We start from the raw sequence: 20,318 nt of genomic DNA on the forward strand, positions 1-20,318 counted from the left end.
CTGCAGGAAGGATCAATGTGTAATTCCAAGCAAGCAACAAATGCACATCATTTGTTGATAATATGTGTGGTCAGAAAGGGTAAGGTATGTCAACTGTTAAGTGTAAAACAAAAGAAGGGAATTAGTATGAATAAGAACTTTTAACTGATTCTGAAATAATACAATAATCTTTCATAACAAAATACATAGGCACCTACACATATCAGAGAAGTAACTGAGAGGTCAAATAATGTGAGAGCATGCAAATGGTTGAAAATAGAAAAATAGGTGGTTCTGAAAATGGAAGGGAAATTGCTAAAGACTTAAAAAGAGTGCTGATGAATAGTACCAAACTCCTTGTTGACAATGGGTTCAAGAGTCTGTTCCCTCCATTCTGTTAGGGTAAGGAACACACACACACACACACACACACACACACAGGCTTTGAACTATTCACACGCACTTTATGGAAATTCTTAATGGACTTCTAAGATTTGGGGCTTTTAGAGTTAGGGAAGAGGTGGATGAAACCCAAATTTGAAGGGTTGATGCAAGACCTGAAGAAATTAATTTCTGGCCCTCAAAAGTCCCACAATTTTAATGAGGGAATAATTCATTTTGATTCTCATTTCAATGGGAACTTACCAAATTCACCCTTTCTGAAATAATACATGAACCAAAACATTGCCATCTTTAAAAATCCTCCCTTCTTTGAATTTTGCAATGCACTTCTGACGTCACATAATGTATACAAGAAGGCGTATATTAGTGAAAATATGCATTATGTTAGGGGTAATTTATTTGCAAATATGTGTATGTTAGAGACAATTGCATAGAAAAATGTTTGTATTTTGAGTAATTCTCAGTAATTTTAAGAAGAGCCTGCTGCGTCAGGCCTTTGGCATCTAGTCCAGCATCCTGTTCTCACGATGGCCAACCAGATGGCTGTAGGAATCCACCAAGCAAGATTCCAGCACAACAGCATTCACCTCACCTATGGTTTCCAGCAAGTGGTATTCAGAAGCATTGCTGCCTCCAACTGTGAAAGGCAGAGCATGAATTTGTCTAATTCTCTTCTAAAGCTATCCATGTTGGTGGGTATCATCACATCCTGTGGAAGCAGGCAACTACGCACTGCATAAAGGAGTGATTTCTTTTATTTCTCCTCAATCTTTAAACAATCCGTTTCATAGCATGTCCACAAGTTCTATTGTCAATAAGATGTAGAATTTTGGAAAACTAAAGCTATGACTGGGAAATTGAGAAACTGTGACTGAATGATGTTTATTCCCAGTTATGGTGCTGCAGTAGATAAAACCCACTACTGTGATGGAGGTGGAAATAATTTCCTATCTGATAATCAACTCCCTCTTTCCATGAGCACAAACAGGGCAATAACTTCCTTCCTTGGATTATCTGCATGGATTATCTGAAGGTATGGGCTGTGTGTATGCTATATGTATGTTTGAACAATAGTGTAGAGTTTTTTGGGGGGATATGAATAGTGGCAAGTAAAATAAATAAAAAGGCAAAGCAAATATCTTAAACATGCAGAATGATCAGTAGCTTCTGCCTGGTTTGAGCAACCTGGCTTGCATAAAAAATAACAGATCTCACATAGATGGAATCCTGATCTAAATTGGTTGATGTGAGTTTTGAACAGATTTCTTCATGGAATTCATTGCAGATTGCCCAAGAGAATATGCCAGAAATCAAAGGGGAATCCTTGATTTCCCTTGTGCTTTCTATTTTTTCTTCTCCATGTTCATATCCCAGTGAGATTTTTCAGACCTATAAATAGAAATGAGAGGTTAATTTATGCTAAAGATTATATTCAGTAATGGATGGCACCTCTGAAGAAGAAGCTATCTATATATTTATTATAACAGAAGATTCCAAAATCTTCAAGAAAATATTTGAGATAGGTGGATTTCAGGACTCTCTGTAAGACTTTCCAGCAGATGTCAAGAACTGAACGTGGAATTTTCTGCACACAATATGCAACATATACACCTTCGGTTCAGCGGATGGATAGATGTTAATGTTAACATAAGCTATAGATTGATGGCATTCAGCAACAGCTGAGCCATATCCACAAGAGATGTATCCACATTTTCAGAGCACCACTACAGGTGATGGTCAAAAAATATTCCTGATATACCTTTGGGTATAGGGCGGTATAGAAATTAAATAAATAAATAAATAATAATAATAATAATAACAACTGATTATTATTTTTTGGAAAAGTAGCTGTCTCTCAAAATTAGCACATCTCCAAATTTTGCAATGCAGACCTTTCACCGAGTAATAGGTACAAAAAGGCATTCATTAGTAAAAATAAGATGGAAATATTTATTATATGAGAGGAAAGTGCTTTGCAAAAATCTGTCATGTTAGAGAAGAATGCATGGAAATGGAATGGAAAAATGAGAAACTGAGAGAAACCAAGACTGAATGTTTTGCCCATTCCTCTTCACAGTGCTGGGGGAGGTGGAGCTGATGAACATGAAAATCACTATCTCTCTGGTCATCTCATCATTTTCTGAGTGAAAAGGGAGTACAGTGGTATGAACCCCCCCTTCTATTACCTGCATGGATTATCTGAAGAGAAGGGCTTTCTGTGTAAGAGGCTGTGTATGTGTGGCAAATATTTTCACTCCTGAACACATTTTTGCACCCGTTTTTGCTGGTTTCAGAGACAATAGAAACCAATGAAAACCCTATAGTTGGTCCTACTTAGCTCAATTCAACATGGGAATAAAAAGCATCTGTTTTTTAATATCCTTCATAGACAAGCCAGGCTTGCATATGAGACTGATTGCTACTCTCCATTTCCTGTTTAGAACCAGTACCCTTATGCTTCCTGTTATATATAAATAAACCCTTCACATTGTATGTTTTAATCAATCTTAAACAAAGCATAAACAATTTAGCTTAAACAAATTGTGTTCACAGCAGTGCCGGAGAATAAGGTCCCACTGCCTGGGGCAGGCACATGCGGTAATCCCCCCAAGGGGACAAGGCGCAGAGGGAGCCTGTTGCAACTTGGTTTGCAAAGTGATTATGCTGCTCCTCATTACTAGATAACTGGGTGTTTCTTGGATCTCAACAAATCCATCAGTGATTTCCCTGGAAGAAAGCTATTACAGTAGACATAGGAGTGCCACTAATTTCCCTCATGAATCGGGTGTCTCCTCTGTGTTCATTCTCCTTTGAGATTTTACAAACATATGGATAGATGTGAATGTTAATATAAGCTATATATTGATGGCATTCAGCAATAGTTGACCCATATCCACAAGAGATGTATCCACATTTTCAGAGCAGCACTAGATGGTCACAAAATCTTAGTGATATATATTGTAACATACAGGATGATACTAGCAAGACATACATTAAGTTGATGCCCTTTGGAAATAAATAACGATACTTGTGCAATTATTTCAATGATCTACGATTCTGGGTGATACAGAGGAAAACTCAGAATTCATCAAGAATCTGGTGAATTCTGGCTTCAAGGTAAGGGGCACATGAAACTCTTCCAGGCAAATCCTCTATAGGTTTTTTCAATAGTAAGTTCTGCTAACAGTATTGAGACTTAGCCCAAGTTAAGTGAACATAGGATTTCAGCTTTTTTATGATTATTATTTAACTCTCAGAAACATAAACTTCCCCGAAAGCTTTATGCAGCCCCTATCATCCACCCAGTGGCTTAGATTGTGCTAGATTTGTTTTTGGATTAGAAGCTCTACCGACTGCTGCACAAATTGACATTAAATTCAAAGTCATTTGCTTAAGAGTAGATATGTATTGTACAGTATTGGATTACACTGTAAATGTGCCAGAGATTTAATTCTAAAAATAGCAGTGAATAGCATGCATCAATCATATCATAGCTGAATCATTGTCAATGTTGTGATGTATCCCAAAACAGAAATACAGTCATACCTCGTGTTGCGAATGCTGCGGGTTGTGTGTTTTTGGGTTACGGACACGCCGAACCCAGATGCACCGGAACTGGTTACTTCCGGGTTTCGGCAATCACACATGCGCAGATACTCTAAATGTCACTTTGTGCATGCACAAAAGTTCCGAATCGCGTCACACGTATGCACAGACACAGCAATGCGGGTTGCGAGTGCTGTGGGTTGCGAACGTGCCTCCCGCATGGATCACATTCGAAACCCGAGGTTCCACTGTAGAGAATTTTGTTTGCTTAAATGCAGGTTGTGTACAAACCCCCAGCCTTTTGCATGTCATTGATATAATCCTATGAATTAAAGTGAATTCAGCATCAAATACTCAACTCTAATTCTTTCTTGATATTGTCTTATTTATATAGATGCAACTGAAAAACAATGATATAGATGGAAATCAAACAGAGCCCATAATGTTTATCCTCTTGAACTTTAATAATGAAGATTTGTGGGTTTTATTTTCCATACTGTTTCTGCCTGTTTACCTTGTGACCATAGCTGGGAACATCCTCATTGTTATTCTAGTGATTCTTGATCAGCGTCTTCACACACCCATGTATTTCTTCCTGGGAAACCTGTCCTGCCTGGAGACCTGTTACAGCTCAACCATCATGCCAAGGATGCTGGTCAGTTTTCTGACTGGAGACAGAACTATTTCTATTAAAGGGTGCTTTACACAGCTGTATTTCTTTGGGTCTCTTGCAGCTGCAGAATGTTACTTACTAGCAGTGATGTCTTATGATCGCTATTTAGCAATATGCAGACCACTGCATTATGTGACGCTCATGGATGGCAGAATTTGCATCATGCTCATTGCTGGGTCTTGGATCAGTGGCTTTTTGGGTATGAACATTGTACTATATTTCGTATCTCAGCTGAGATTCTGTGGGCCCAACAAAATCAATCATTTTTTCTGTGATTTAACCCCCATGGTAAGACTTTCCTGCAATGACACTGATTTGGTTGAAAAGACTGCCTTCATTGTCTCCTTTGTAGCCATACTACCCCCTCTTGCAATAACTGTGTCATCTTATGTTTGCATTATCAAAAAAATTATAAGAATCCCATCTACCACTGGTAAACAAAAGGCATTCTCTACATGCTCCTCTCACCTGACTGTGGTTGCTTGCTTCTATGGTTCACTGACGATAGTCTATGTCTTACCAAATATGAGTTCACTGAGTGATTTGAAAAAACTTTTTTCTCTGTTCTACACTCTGCTCACCCCACTGGTCAACCCCATTATATACAGTTTGAGGAATAAGGAGGTAAAGGATGCAGCAAAGAAAACTTTCAAGCTGCTTCACAGAACTGATTAGAATTCAGGTCAAAAAGTGTGGAGAACATTGACTGCATTGGCTTCACAATATGAATGCTTACAAAAACAGGTCATTAATATATTTTGCCTCTGCCTTGTTTATCAAGGAAGGAATTTGAAAAAAATAATTTTACTTGACATGAATTTTACACTTTGGTTTCATATTGGTTATTGAATGCAGCATTGCTGTGTTTTGCAATGAAAGAAAGAAACAATCTCACAGCACGTCACAAAATTTCCCAGAAATAACAAAGGAAGGTGACCGATATAGAGTCCAGAGTTTCAGGCACTATGATAGTTCCCAAGTATGTAACATATAACTCCAGAATTCTAAATGCCTATCATATGTGATGCTATTCAAGCTGGCTTTGGGCAGCTAAGAAACAGGAAGTTTAGGGGCATATACAGATTGCTGTTGACTTTTTGACTGCAGGAAGGATCAATGTGTAATTCCAAGCAAGCAACAAATGCACATCATTTGTTGACAATATGTGTGGTCAGAAAGGGTAAGGTCTGTCAACTGTTAAGTGTAAAACAAAAGAAGGGAATTAGTATGAATAAGAACTTTTAAGTGATTCTGAAATAATACAATAATCTTTCATAACAAAATACACAGGCACCTACACATATCAGAGAAGTAACTGAGAGGTCAAATAATGTGAGAGCATGCAAATGGTTGAAAATAGAAAAATAGGTGGTTCTGAAAATGGAAGGGAAATTGCTAAAGACTTAAAAAGAGTGCTGATGGATAGTACCAAACTCCTTGTTGACAATGGGTTCAAGAGTCTGTTCCCTCCATTCTGTTAGGGTAAGGAACACACACACACACACACACACACACACAGGCTTTGAACTATTCACACGCACTTTATGGAAATTCTTAATGGACTTCTAAGATTTGGGGCTTTTAGAGTTAGGGAAGAGGTGGATGAAAACCAAATTTGAAGGGTTGATGCAAGACCTGAAGAAATTAATTTCTGGCCCTCAAAAGTCCCACAATTTTAATGAGGGAATAATGATGTGGAATTTTGGAAAACTGAAGCTATGACTGGGAAATTGAGAAACTGTGACTGAATGATGTTAATTCCCAGTTATGGTGCTGCAGTAGATAAAACCCACTACTGTGATGGTGCTGGAAATAATTTCCTATCTGATAAAGCCTCTCCTCCTTCAGGAGGGGAGGGATTGTGAGCGGGAGACGATTCCCGCGTCACACAGGAGACATTCTGCCCCCTGCCCTCTCATCATCGCTTGCGTGCCAAGCCTCCCAGTTGGACACCTAATCGGGTGCCACCGTGGGGGGCGTGGTTTAGCTGCTCAAATGCAGCCACGCCAGCTCTCCCCACCATTGTGCTTCAGATTTTCCACAAGTCACCCAACCACCACTCCCTTTAGGGCATCGCTTCTTGCTCGACCTTGCTATGGACCCATGGTTGGTCGCCCTGGTTGCCCAGGGGGCCTGGTAGGAGCTTTTTCCAATTGGCAAATTGGCACCGGCCTCTTGGTTTTTTTCGCCTACCTCGTAGCAATCGTCACAACTTTATTGGTATTTGGCGGTTAGGCATTGGAATGTGTTGTTGGTGTATGGAAGGGCAAGGTGTGGCCATCGCCTACCCCTTCACTTATGGGTATTCCGTTAAAGGAATCCGGCGATCATGGATCCTGTCCGATGCCCTGTGTGGTGGGGGGCCATGGCACGACCCTCGGTGACATCAGGGGAGAGCTTATAGTTGTATTGGCATCAACAGGCTTCCCCTACTGGTGATTAACCCCTCATCAGATTCACCCCTCTCCGAGTGGGTGGAGTCGAATTTGCTGTGGTCCAATGCCTAAGCCAATATCTTCTCACATGCTGTAATCAATAAAGTTGTGGCCTTTTCTTGCCCATTAACCTAATATACTGTGTCCACATGTCTTCATTCCCCCAAGCGGGGATCGGGTCCTCAAATCACAATCAACTCCCTCTTTCCATGAGCACAAACAGGGCAATAACTTCCTTCCTCGGATTATCTGCATGGATTATCTGAAGGTACAGGCTGTGTGTATGCTATATGTATGTTTGAACAATAGTGTATGGTCATCCCATTGGGTTTTTTTGGGGGGGGATATGAATAGTGGCAAGTAAAATAAATAAAAAGGTAAAGCAAATATCTTTTAACATGCAGAATGATCAGTAGTTTCTGCCTGGTTTGAGCAACCTGGCTTGCAATAAAAATAACAGATCTCACATAGATGGAATCCTGATCTAAATTGGATGGTGCGAGTTTTGAACAGATTTCTTCATGGAATTCACTGCAGATCGCCCAAGAGAATATGCCAGAAATCAAAGGGGAATCATTGATTTCCCTTGTGCTTTCTGTGTTTTCTTCTCCGTGTTCATATTCCAGTGAGATTTTTCTGATTTATAAATTGAACTGAGAAGTTAATTTATGTTATAGATTATATTCCGTAATGGATGACACCTCTGAAGAAGACAGCTATCTACATATTTATTATAACAGAAGTTTCAAAACCTTTCAGATAGATTGATTTTTTGGAGGATTGTCCCTAGTTGGAAGATTGTCCCCTCTCATAAATTTGAGAGTTGTTATGTGCTAAAGAAACTGTTTGTTCAATGAAGTCCATTATCCGGAATTTTTTTGTAATAGGAAAAACAACAAGCAATCAACTTTTGAGGGCATTCTGGCTTTAAGGTAATGACACCTGAAAACTCTTTATCACCTGATTCAGAATCAGACACATATATTTTCTCATATGTGAAGGTAAAGGACCCCTGACAGTTAAGGCCAGTTGCGAATGACTCGAGTTGCAGCGCTCATCTCGCTTTACTGGCCGAGGGAGCAGACATTTGTCCGCAGACAGTTTTTCCGGATCATGTGGCCAGCATGACTAAGACACTTCTGGCAGACCAGAGCAGCGCACAGAAATGCCGTTTACCTTCCCGCTGGAACAGAATGGTACCTATTTATCTACTTGCACTTTGACATGCTTTCAAACTGCTAGGTTGGCAGGAGCTGAGACCGAGCTCCAGCAAAGCACTCTGATGGATTGTCTTCACTGAGACATAAAGGAAATAAGCCAAGATGACACTGAAATTTGGAACTCACTTTCTGCTTTATTTTTGCCCCATATTGGGTGGACGATTCTTGCATTGCAGGAAGTTGGACTAGATGACCCCCATGGTCACAACTAGAGTCAATTCTATGATTCTATGATTTCTTAGGAGTCTGCAACTTATAATTTCCATGCAGAAAGTTAGCTAGTGTGGCCAAGGGTCCTAGTTTACATAGGTCCATCATTTATCTATTTGAAGGACACTCTGGTTCAAGGCTTAAGAATAAATGACTGTAAGAAGGGAGGACAGGAACTTTGAAGTTGCCCATGAGCACTTAGCTTCCAGAAAGTGGACCGTACAGAGATACTAGCCACCTATTGATTCTTTCTCCATTCCTTTCAAAATTACATAGAAATTAGATTATGCAGTTTTAATGGAAATTTAGCCCCCCTTCTGTTCTCTTCTTTAGTGCTGCTTCACTGGCTACCTTAATAGACACCAGTAAAAGAATACAAAAGCAGCAATGCTACCCTGATTTGGATGCACCTATGCAAAATGCCCTCTGTGCAGCCCATTCTTAAAGTGGACTTTCTTTCCCCCGCTGACCTGCATCATTTCTCATCATTGACTATGCTGGTGGGGGGAGGGGGGAGCTGATAAGAATTAGAGTCCAACAACATCTGAAGAACAGACAATGGCTGCTTTGGATTTAGAACACTAGAAATATCACAGCAGGTTTTTTTCCTCAGGCCAACATGTACACATTGCACTATTTGGATTATTGTTTTCACTACTGTAATATACCTAAAATGTGATTGGCTGAATTACATATCCTAAGCATGATTCCAAAGTGTAATACAGTGGTACCTTGGGTTACATATGCTTCAGGTTACATACGCTTCAGGTTACAGACTCCGCTAACCCAGAAATAGTACCTCGGGTTAAGAACTTTGCTTCAGGATGAGAACAGAAATTGTGCTCTGGAGGCGCGGCGGCAGCGGGAGGCCCCATTAGCTAAAGTGGTGCTTCAGGTTAAGTACAGTTTCAGGTTAAGAACAGACCTCTGGAATGAATTAAGTTCTTAACCCGAGGTTCCACTGTATAATTCAATAGGGCTTATACCCTAATAAGTGTGTACAGCAATGCAACCATAATTAAAGATACACTCAAACATACTTTCATATCTTTGAGCATATGCTGAATTAAAACAACAAATGAATCAAATAGTTCAGCCTAAATATTTCTTAATTTTTATTGCAATTATTTAGATGAACTTAGATGTCAACTCAGAAGAGGAAAATCAAACAGCTCCTGTGGCATTCATCCTCTTGGACTTTAATAGTGAGGACTTACAGACATTGTTTTCCATACTTTTTCTTCCTATCTACCTTGTGACCATGGCTGGAAACATTCTCATTATTATTCTAGTAGTCCTCAATCAGCATCTTCACACACCCATGTATTTCTTCCTGGGAAACCTGTCATGCCTGGAGACTTGCTACAGCTCAACCATCATGCCAAGGATGCTGGTCAGTTTTCTGACTGGGGACAGAACCATTTCAATTAACGGATGCTTTGCCCAGCTGTATTTCTTTGGTTATCTTGCAGCTACAGAATGCTATTTTCTAGCAGTGATGTCTTACGATCGCTATTTAGCAATTTGCAAACCATTGCATTACGCATTGCTGATGAATAGCAGAATCTGCATCATGCTAATCACTGCATCATGGATCAGTGGATCACTGAGTATCAGTCTTATAATATTTTTGATATCTCAGCTAAGATTCTGTGGACCAAATGAAATCAATCATTTCTTCTGTGATTTGATCCCAATGATAAGACTCTCCTGTGATGATACATATTTTGTTGAAATTGCATCCTTTATTGTCTCCTGTATAGGCATCCTGCCTTCCTTTCTAATAACACTTACATCTTATGCTTTCATCATCAACAGCATTTTAAGAATTGCATCCACCACTGGTAAACAAAAGGCATTCTCTACATGCTCCTCTCACCTGACTGTGGTTGCTTGCTTCTATGGCTCCCTGATGATAGTCTATGTCTTACCAAACATGAATTCATTGAGCGACTTGAAGAAAGTATTCTCTCTGTTCTACACGTTGCTCACTCCCCTAGTCAACCCCCTTGTATACAGTTTGAGGAACAAAGAAGTGAAGGAAGCCATAAAGAAAACACTCTTTAAAATGTTCAATAGAATTTATTAAAATTCAGAAGAAAAACCAGGATAACTCTTTCACCTCTAAAGTGTGGGAAACAAGGTGGAAACCTCTTTGTTTCCATGATGTTGATGTTTTAAGCTATTGAATAAAGAAAGAAATCTTAATGCATTTTTTCAATGTTTGTTTCAGAGGCAAGGTCCAGAAATCAGTCTGTTTTGCAATCATATATTCCTGTTTGTGTTTAAGTTGACAGAAATTCAAATTCTAACACAACTATCAGAAAACCTTTCAGCTACATTATATATTTTTGTTTAGGAGCTTTCTATTCAAATCAGCATTCCACTGCCCACATTCATGGGATTGGTGAGCCTTTCAATTTTAGTTTATTTACTTTTCTCATCACCACCCCCCCACTCTTATATTCAGGTCTCCACCTCTCCACATTTGTTTTTTTAAAAAACATGACAAAAAATTATCTGCATTTTATTAATTTCTCCTAGTACTCCCATTTTGTATGTGTTCTGTCCTCTCCCCAGGAATGTTGCTACATCATACACATCTTAAGAAGCCATTCCATCATCTCCTTATAATTCTCTTAAGGAAATGAAATGGGATTGCTTGCAGAACAGTAATTGGATAGGAAAGGCAACTTCAGAATTGTTTCTATGCCCACCCTTGACAAAAACTGGAGCTAGTTTGTCTTGTTACCAGCACATGGTTATCACTATTCTGATTAGAACATCTAGATCAGACTTTCGTAACCTTAGGACTCCAGATGCTGATGGACATCATCCTTTGCTAGCAGGACCAGAGATCAGGGATGACTGGAGTTGTAGTCCAACAACATCTGGGGACCCAAGACTGAGAAAAGCTGATATTGACAGAGTGGTACTCTCCCTGCTGCCAGACATTTGAAACATACAAAAGGACAAAACAAATGAACATATATCAGCTAAAATCCTGAATCCGAGTCCAGATGGTGCAATGATTTCTCCAGGGCTCTTGGTCTGAGGAAATCTACAAAGGATTTCTCAGAATGCGGAAAACTCATTAATCATTGTGGAGTCCTTGGTTTCCCATATGATTTTGATAGGTTTTTTGTTTTTGTTTTTTTACTCTTGCATACTCCTTTCCCAGTGAGACTTTTCAGATGCAGTGATACATTTAGATGGTTATATAAGGCATAAATTGGTTATATGCAGCAATGGCTGCACAGTTCAAGCAGAGACAATAATCTTTTCATTATTACAGAGGATTGCCAAATTTTCATGGAATACATGATACAATATGCATTCAAAAGATAGAGTGTACTGAAGACCAGCAGAAAGTGCATTTATTTCCATTCTTTTACAAGTACTTTGCATTCTAAGATGAAGCAAAACCAACTCTTCAGCCATCCAGTGTGTTGTGGCTTTAAGGTAAGAACTCCTCGAAAGGAGCACTTTAGCATGAAATCAGTGATCTGGTCCAGAATATGAATGAAGTTGTTGGACATAGTTTCAGGCCAATTTAAATTTCTATGTATTTAGCTTCTAGTTTGAGTTAAGAGATGTAAAAATGAAGATTTAAAATGGCATCAGTCAATCTATTCTCTCTTGGACTAGGAGTCAAATGACCAAAAACCAAATGGCTGTTATGTTTGAAGAGAGACATGTCAATGGAATTGCATTTGTGTCTTTTGAGCATGTCAGCTAGGACTTTTGTGTTCTATATCTGATTCCATATATTTAGTGGCCCCTTAAGAAATTGATCTGCCAACTTGGACTCTATTTCCCTCCCTTCCTTATGGGAAAATCAAGTACTCTGAGGCACACTGATACATTGAACTAGCATTGCCTACTGCATTATGTTCAAACTAGGACAGGGAAATCACACCTTGAGGTAGTGGGATGGAGCAGTTGATACAGAGGGTGTGCTGATAGAGCAACCACTGTGTAAGTGATTTTTATTGTGGCTCAGAAGTGGTGAACTTCTCTCCCTACAGATGCTGCTTCGCTACAAGTCCATGTGGAAGGTGACAGTTTCCCCACCCTTGACTTACATCTGGACAGCCATAGGTTCCCCATTATTGATCACATGGTTCCGGTTGTGGCACTGATGGCCTCCACAGTTGCCTCCCAGTGTCTTAAGGTAAAATGTAACTCAGCTATATGTTGTAATAGGCTTTTCAAGTCTGAAACATTATGGAAATGATACAAGACTCTGTTGCATCCTGTGCTTCTTTCATCCTTTCTTTGGTTTTATTTTTGCTGTCCTCTCAGTGAATGGGGTATTTTTTGTTGTTGTTGCTTGTTTATCTGATTTTTAATTTATATATTTTATATTGCTTTTTACAAAATGTTTCACAGTAATGTACAACAATGTTAAATAATAAATACTTAGGCAAACAGGAATGTCTTTGACTACTAGTAAAACACATCACTGACAGTGCCACCACAAGGAACAACCTTTTCCTGATTTACACCTGATTAATCAATTGTTCTCCATGTGTCATAGAATATGCATTCTTTTTGCTTGGCTCATTGGCTCCAGCCATTGTAGGGATCTGATTTTATGGAGAATTAAGCCCTCTTTATCTGCCACCATCTTCTTGGGTGACAGTCAGTCTCTTCTCTCTCTTCCATATCCAAAAGACTTATGTACGTATTTACAAGGCCCAAGCCTCATAAACTCCCCCTGGCCTGAGATTTAGACAGGGACCCTCTTTATTGACCTTTTGGCATGTGACAAAACACTTTCTTATATCAGCAGGCTTTTTGATGATTTTGAAATGATTCTTCTATTTTATATAGTTTACTTTTTGGAATAGTATGTACTACTTAGCAATATTAATGGATAAAGTGGATGCGGGTGGTGCCTCTTGGGCTTGCCAATCAGAAAGTTGGCAGTTCAAATCCACACAACGGGGTGAGCTTCTGTTGCTCTGTCCCTGCTCCTGCCTACCTAGCAGTTTGAAAGCATGCCAGTGCAAGTGGATAAATAGGTATCACTGTGGTGGGAAGGTAAACAACATTTCTGTGCACTCTGGCTTCCATCACAGTGTTCCATTGCACCAGAGGTGGTTTAGTCATGCTGGCCACATGACCTGGAAAGCTGTCTGTGGACAAACTCCAGCTCCCTCAGCCTGAAAGCGAGATGAGCACTGAAACCCCAGTCGCCTTTGACTGGACTTAACCATCTTTTACCATTACCAATACCATATTTTTCGCTCCATAAGATGCACCCCACCATAAGACGCACCTCATTTTTAGAGGAGGAAAACAAGAAAAAAATATTCTGAATCAAATGTTGTACTAAACTATTTAATAAACAACCGAAGGGTTTCATCAGAATACCCTGAACCTTGAAGATACTTATATCACACACCCCCCACGCCACACACATCCAAGGAAACTGCTAGGTAGGAGATCAGGACAGACAAAAAGAAGAACTTTGCACAATGTATGGTTAAAAGACAGAACTTGCTACAAGACTGAGCGACAGCTACTAACTTGGGTGACTTCAAAAGGGGATTAGACAAGGGGCGCTGCACAGTTCTCCCTCTCTGTGCAGTGCCTCTCCAGCAAAGTGGGAGGAGAAACAGAAGGGGCTCCGTTTCGCCTCCTGCTTTGCTGAAGGGGCACTGTGCAGCTTTCCCTCTCTGCGCAGCACCTCTCCAGTAAGCGAAGTCAGAACAGCAAGAGGGATCGCTGCGCAGCGAAAGCAGCAATTCCTCTTGCTGTTCTGGCTTCAGTGAAAGCTGCACAGCCTACATTTCCTCCATAAGACACACACACATTTCCCCTTACTTTTTAGGAGGGAAAAAGTGTGTCTTATAGAGCGAAAAATACGGTACCTTAAACAAAGTGTTCATGTTTCTAAAAAATATATTAGTAGAGATGTGTGGTGAAATAAATCATTGCAAACATTTTGGGGGGTCAGATGGGCTCAACATAAGGAAATGCGCTTGATTTTTTGTGTTCAACAGAATCTTCCAACATCACTACTAGGGAGTAAGTGTGTGAGCTCCTGAGAGGAATGAGCTTTATTGTAACTAAAGCAAAACAATTAGACCAATGAAAACCAGGAATTTGGAATCTGTGGCCATCATGAATAAATGTTGAATCCCAAATGGACAGCCGCAGGCTCCCCACATCTGTTGCACCCACTTCTTTCACATACACACATTATTTTAGTGTCATACTGAATTTTGCAATATATTCTTGCAAAAGATTTCTTGTTTAATTTTTCCTAGTTAATACTGGATATACTCACAAAACAAAAATAGAGCCTTTGAAATAAAGGGGGGGGGAGTTGGTCATGAGACCCAGAATGTTGTGGTGGTTAGTGTAAGAGTGCAGCTGTACTCCTTGGAGTTAAAGCGATATATTTCAATCAGCCTGCTCTAAGTCATAAACTAATCTTCTGAGGATCCTGAGGAAACAAATATTCATGCCTAATTGCTATCTATTATCCCTTAGATGCACTTGACTGTCAATGAGAAAGAAGAAAATCAGACAGCTCCTGTGGCATTTATTCTGTTAGATTTTAACAATGATGACCTACAGATGTTATTTTCCATTCTGTTCCTAACTATCTACCTTGTCACCATGGCTGGGAACATCCTCATTGTTATTCTAGTGATTCTTGATCAGCGTCTTCACACACCCATGTATTTCTTCCTGGGAAACCTGTCCTGCCTGGAGACCTGTTACAGCTCAACCATCATGCCAAGGATGCTGGTCAGTTTTCTGACTGGAGACAGAACTATTTCTATTAAAGGGTGCTTTACACAACTGTATTTCTTTGGGTCTCTTGCAGCTGCAGAATGTTACTTACTAGCAGTGATGTCTTATGATCGCTATTTAGCAATATGCAAACCATTGCATTACACAATACTTATGAATGACAGAATCTGCATTCTGCTGATTGTTGGACCATGGATCATTGCGTGTCTGGCAATGAGTCCAATAATATTCTTCATGTCTCAACTGAATTTCTGTGGACCCAACAAAATCAACCATTTTTTCTGTGATTTCACCCCCATGGTAAGACTTTCCTGTAATGAGACTGATTTGATTGAAACTACAACCTTCATACTATCCTCCATAGGTACTCTGGCACCCTTTGTCATAACTGTGTCATCTTATGTTTACATTATCAAAAACATTTTAAGAATCCCATCCACCACTGGTAAACAAAAGGCATTCTCTACATGCTCCTCTCACTTGACTGTGGTTGCTTGCTTCTATGGCTCTCTGATGATAGTCTATGTCTTACCAAACATGAATTCATTGAGCGACTTGAAGAAAGTATTCTCTCTGTTCTACACGTTGCTCACCCCACTAGTCAATCCCCTTGTGTACAGCTTGAGGAACAAAGAGGTAAAGGAAGCAATTAAAAAAACATGCAAGATGCTTCAGAGGCATTATTATTAAGGAAAAACTTTTTACCTTCAGAATGTGAATGCTTTATGCTGACTAATAAAGGAAGTGATATTAATGCATGTTGTTAAATCATAATTTTAGAGGCAGGATCCTGGAAAAATGTCTGCTTTGTAGCTCTTGTTGACACTCAATTTGGAAAGACATTAAACACTGACACAACTATCAGGAGGCATTCTTCCAACCACAATATATGCCTTAGACCATTTGGTCAACCCCTTATCTGCAGTTTGAAGAACAATGGCATAAAGCACACGCCAAGAAAAAAAGTGTTCAAGGTGTTTCATAGAATTCATTGAAATTTAGGGAGAAATGGGGGAAACTGCATAATAAGAAATCAAGTAGATACCATTCTATATCCTCAGTATGAATGTTTCTGGTGTCTGGTGTCTAATAAAGAAACTTTTTATATATTTTGTATTGGTCTACACTTTGGACACAGGACTCTGGAAAGTAGTCTCTTTTTAATTGTTATTTAATTAAGCTTCCTGTTGGCATTCAAACAAAGGGGCAAAAGATTCCTGCACTGCAGGGGGCTGGATTAGATGACCATCCAACATTAGGTCCCCTTCCAACTTTATATTTCTGTGTTTCTATTGTTCTAAGTACCAGCCACATTGGCTATTCATTTTTTAAAACTAAAGCAGGGGGACTTTTTTCATAAATGCCAGATGTTTCTTCATGGACATCTCTCAAATCCAGCAGGCAAGGGGCTTTATTAGAGTTCAGGGAGACCTTCCAGGAACTGGAGGAGGGTATGAAGCAAGACAAGTGAAGGGTATGACCTGGACGGAAAGTGTGCCTGGAGCTTAGAGAGTAAACATGGCCTGAGGTTCCTTACCCTGCTTTAAAAGAATATATTCTAGCCTGCACTTTTCCCCCTAAAAAATGTTTTGGGATACTCTCATTTTGACTCAAGAAAAGCACAATTTTATAGTTCAAATCAAGGGAAATAAATAAAGTAAATGGACAAAAGTACAGTGGACCCTCTAGTTAAGTACTGCTCTGGATACGTAAGTTTTGGGTTACGAACGCGGCAAACCTGGAAGTGTATACTTCCGGGTTTCACTATGCATGCATGCGCAGAAGTGGCGCCTCTGCCTATGGACTTTTCGGGTTGCAGACAGACCCCCGGAACAAATTTAATTCGTATCCAGAGGGTCCACTGTAGAAAGATTCACAAAATGTTTAGGGGTATGCGTACCCCTGCGTACCCCTAGAAAAAAGCACTGATTATAGCACACAGTAAAAGTTCATATATCAGCCATCAAATGATGGTTTAACAAATATTTACAAATAAATTACCTTCCTGTGTGTCAATTTCAGTGTTAATTAATTTTGCAGAGGCCTGTTAGTCTATTTTCAGGAAAACATTGCAAAGTTAGTGAAGTGAGGATTGACTCATCTCAAAGCTAAGTATGGTGAAGAAGTTCATTAAAAGCAAGCAGAAGAATGAGCAAGGCTCCAGACATGACATGTTTCCCAGGAATTGCTAACATGCATTACACTATAATGTATTCACTGTCTTGATTATAACAACCTGGGTTGAGTGGCGATCTCAGATGGATTTGCAACTTGCAAAATAAAGGAAAAGTGGAAAAAATATGCAAAATCATATAGAGCTCTGAACGCACGATTTACTGGCAGGGATTATTTTTCTAGTGAATTTCTTCATAGCTCTTGACCTCAGGGGGGAAAAACTACAGAGAATTTGCAAACATTAAGGTAACCCACTGATCATGGGGGAGTCGATGATTTCCCAAATGATTTTGAAATGTTTCTTCCATTTATCAGTGAGACTTTTCAAGGTGCATTATATAACTTTATATAAGATATATTTGGCAATGGATTACATTAACCAAGAAGTGACATTCATATTTTCAATATAAACAGAGAATTGTCAAACATGCAAGGACATTTTCTAGATAGATGTTTTGAGGGATTGTCAGTAATAGGATGACATCCATGCAATTTACATTTGACAGCAGATGTGTGCTGAATACCACAATGAAAAGTAGATTGATCCAGAACTTTATGGGATTCATCATCTAATGTGTTCTGGTAATAAGGTAAGGATCCATGGAAATAAAGCTTTTAGCACCAATTTGCAGGTGTGCTACGCCATCCAAATAAAGTGCTTAGGATTTTGTAATGTCCATTTAGTTCAATGCATTAATCAGTCAGTTTAATGTAAAAGATCTGAAAATGATTATGAAAATATAATAGGCCTATCCAGTCTCTTGTACACTGGAATCATGTAATGAAGGATCTATCACCCACAACTGCTAAGGCAGAGCTGAAAGTTGTCATTGTAGTGGGACATGTTACTTTTTGGCTTGTCAGCAGTTCACTTAGTGGACTTAAGATTTAGGACTTGCCATTTCACACCTGACCCCATTCACAGTGGCCCTAAAAGCAATCTAGCTGTTATTCATTCTGCAAACCCTAAAATATGCCTGTTGGAGTCCCCTATGTCTCTTCATTAATATAATGCATTTTGTTCTGAACTCATGTATACGAAAGGAAAGCTAATTATGGTATCCAGATATCATCACTTAAATAACTTCTTTTTGGATTCTACATTTTAGATTGCTATATCTATGGTAACATAGCAGCTTTCAGTCTTTTATGATTGTAATCCTATAAACACTATGTTTGGGAGCAAGCCACATTAAGTTCAGTAGGATGTACATCTTAGTAGACAGGATTTCTAGTCAAATTTTTTTTACTATAAATTTTGTTCCTCCTCTTTGCCATGCAAGGATGAGCTGGCTAGTAACTTCCTGAGTTCCTGAGAGAACTTCAGTATGTGTAAAACAGGCCTAGGAAAATGATCAAGCTACAGTTTTTTAGTGGAACAACATTTTTTTTGAAAAATAATAATATTGCAAACCAGATGGACTCCAGCTCTCACTATACATTGTCATCACGGTCAATGGTCAAGAGTAATGGTACTTGTAGTCCAATAACATAAGTAGAGCCATAGTGGCCCATCACTGTTAGAAACTTTAGAAAAGAACTTACATGTAAAGCATTCTTAGTTTCATAACATAGTTAAAAAGAGTTATGGTGGGTTGCTTAACTTTCATAGATATACACCAGAAACCACTGCTGGATTTTTTAAATCAATGGGGCTTACGTTAGTCTTGAAATCCAGAATGGAGTAGTGATTAGAACATCATGCCTGGGAAAATCCAGTTTCAAATCCTTGCTTCCCCTTATCCTAACCTCACAAGGTGAAGATAGAAGCTGGTGGGAGAGGAATGTGTATTACCTTGCACTTCTTGGAGAGAAAACAATAGAAGGTTAATATAGTAATAAAAAATCCATTGATTTCATCACGTTTCATCTAAATACAGCTAACAGGCTGTAACTTCTCAATCACATATTCAAACCTAAATATTCATTAATATTATCTGATATTACTTAGATGAATGTCAACACAGAAGAGGAAAATCAAACAGCTCCTGTGGCATTCATCCTCTTGGACTTTAATAGTGAGGACTTACAGACATTGTTTTCCATACTTTTTCTTCCTATCTACCTTGTGACCATGGCTGGAAACATTCTCATTATTATTCTAGTAGTCCTCAATCAGCATCTTCACACACCCATGTATTTCTTCCTGGGAAACCTGTCATGCCTGGAGACTTGCTACAGCTCAACCATCATGCCAAGGATGCTGGTCAGTTTTCTGACTGGGGACAGAACCATTTCTATTAACGGATGCTTTGCCCAGCTGTATTTCTTTGGTTATCTCGCAACTACAGAATGTTACTTTCTAGCAGTGATGTCTTATGATCGTTACTTAGCCATTTGCAAACCATTGCATTATGTAATGCTCATGAATGGAAGAATATGTATCATGCTTATTGCTGGATCATGGATCAGTGGATCACTGTTTATCAGTCTCATAATATTTTTGGTATCTCAGCTGCAATTCTGTGGTCCCAACAAAATCAATCATTTCTTCTGTGATTTGATCCCAATGATAAGACTTTCCTGTAATGATACCAATCTGGTTGAAACTACAGCCTTCATAATATCCTTCATAGGTACACTGGCACCCTTTATCATAACTGTGACATCTTACATTTTCATCATCAAGAGCATTTTAAGAATCCCATCCACCACTGGTAAACAAAAGGCATTCTCTACATGCTCCTCTCACTTGACTGTGGTTGCTTGCTTCTATGGCTCCCTGATGATCGTCTATGTCTTACCAAATATCAGTTCACTGAGTGACTTGAAGAAACTCTTTTCTCTGTTCTACACTTTGCTCACCCCACTAGTCAATCCCCTTGTCTACAGCTTGAGGAACAAAGAGGTAAAGGAAGCAATTAAAAAATCATTCCAGATGTTTCAGAGAACTTATTAAAAAATTTA

At 39.2% G+C, this 20,318-nt stretch overlaps 4 protein-coding genes across 4 annotated transcripts; all 4 read left to right on the forward strand.

The window, feature by feature from the left end:
• Positions 1-908: 908 nt before the first annotated feature.
• On the forward strand, positions 909-5,275 carry LOC128400442 (olfactory receptor 6B1-like). Its single transcript, XM_053362630.1, has 2 exons — positions 909-992; positions 4,322-5,275. The coding sequence occupies exons 1-2, from the start codon at positions 909-911 to the stop codon at positions 5,273-5,275; spliced, it is 1,038 nt and encodes a 345-aa protein (XP_053218605.1).
• A 4,322-nt stretch (positions 5,276-9,597) lies between these two features.
• LOC128400749 (olfactory receptor 11L1-like) lies at positions 9,598-10,554 on the forward strand. Its single transcript, XM_053363204.1, has one exon. It carries the CDS (start codon positions 9,598-9,600, stop codon positions 10,552-10,554), a length of 957 nt encoding a protein of 318 aa, XP_053219179.1.
• Positions 10,555-14,987: 4,433 nt separating this feature from the next.
• Positions 14,988-15,926, forward strand: LOC128400443 (olfactory receptor 2AP1-like). Its single transcript, XM_053362631.1, has one exon. It carries the CDS (start codon positions 15,057-15,059, stop codon positions 15,924-15,926), a length of 870 nt encoding a protein of 289 aa, XP_053218606.1. The 5' UTR covers positions 14,988-15,056.
• A 3,460-nt stretch (positions 15,927-19,386) lies between these two features.
• On the forward strand, positions 19,387-20,310 carry LOC128400324 (olfactory receptor 11A1-like). Its single transcript, XM_053362477.1, has one exon. The coding sequence runs from the start codon at positions 19,486-19,488 to the stop codon at positions 20,308-20,310; it is 825 nt and encodes a 274-aa protein (XP_053218452.1). The 5' UTR covers positions 19,387-19,485.
• Positions 20,311-20,318: the final 8 nt, after the last annotated feature.

Source organism: Podarcis raffonei, chromosome 13, assembly GCF_027172205.1.
Source record: "Podarcis raffonei isolate rPodRaf1 chromosome 13, rPodRaf1.pri, whole genome shotgun sequence".
Classification (NCBI taxonomy): Eukaryota; Metazoa; Chordata; class Lepidosauria; order Squamata; family Lacertidae; genus Podarcis; species Podarcis raffonei.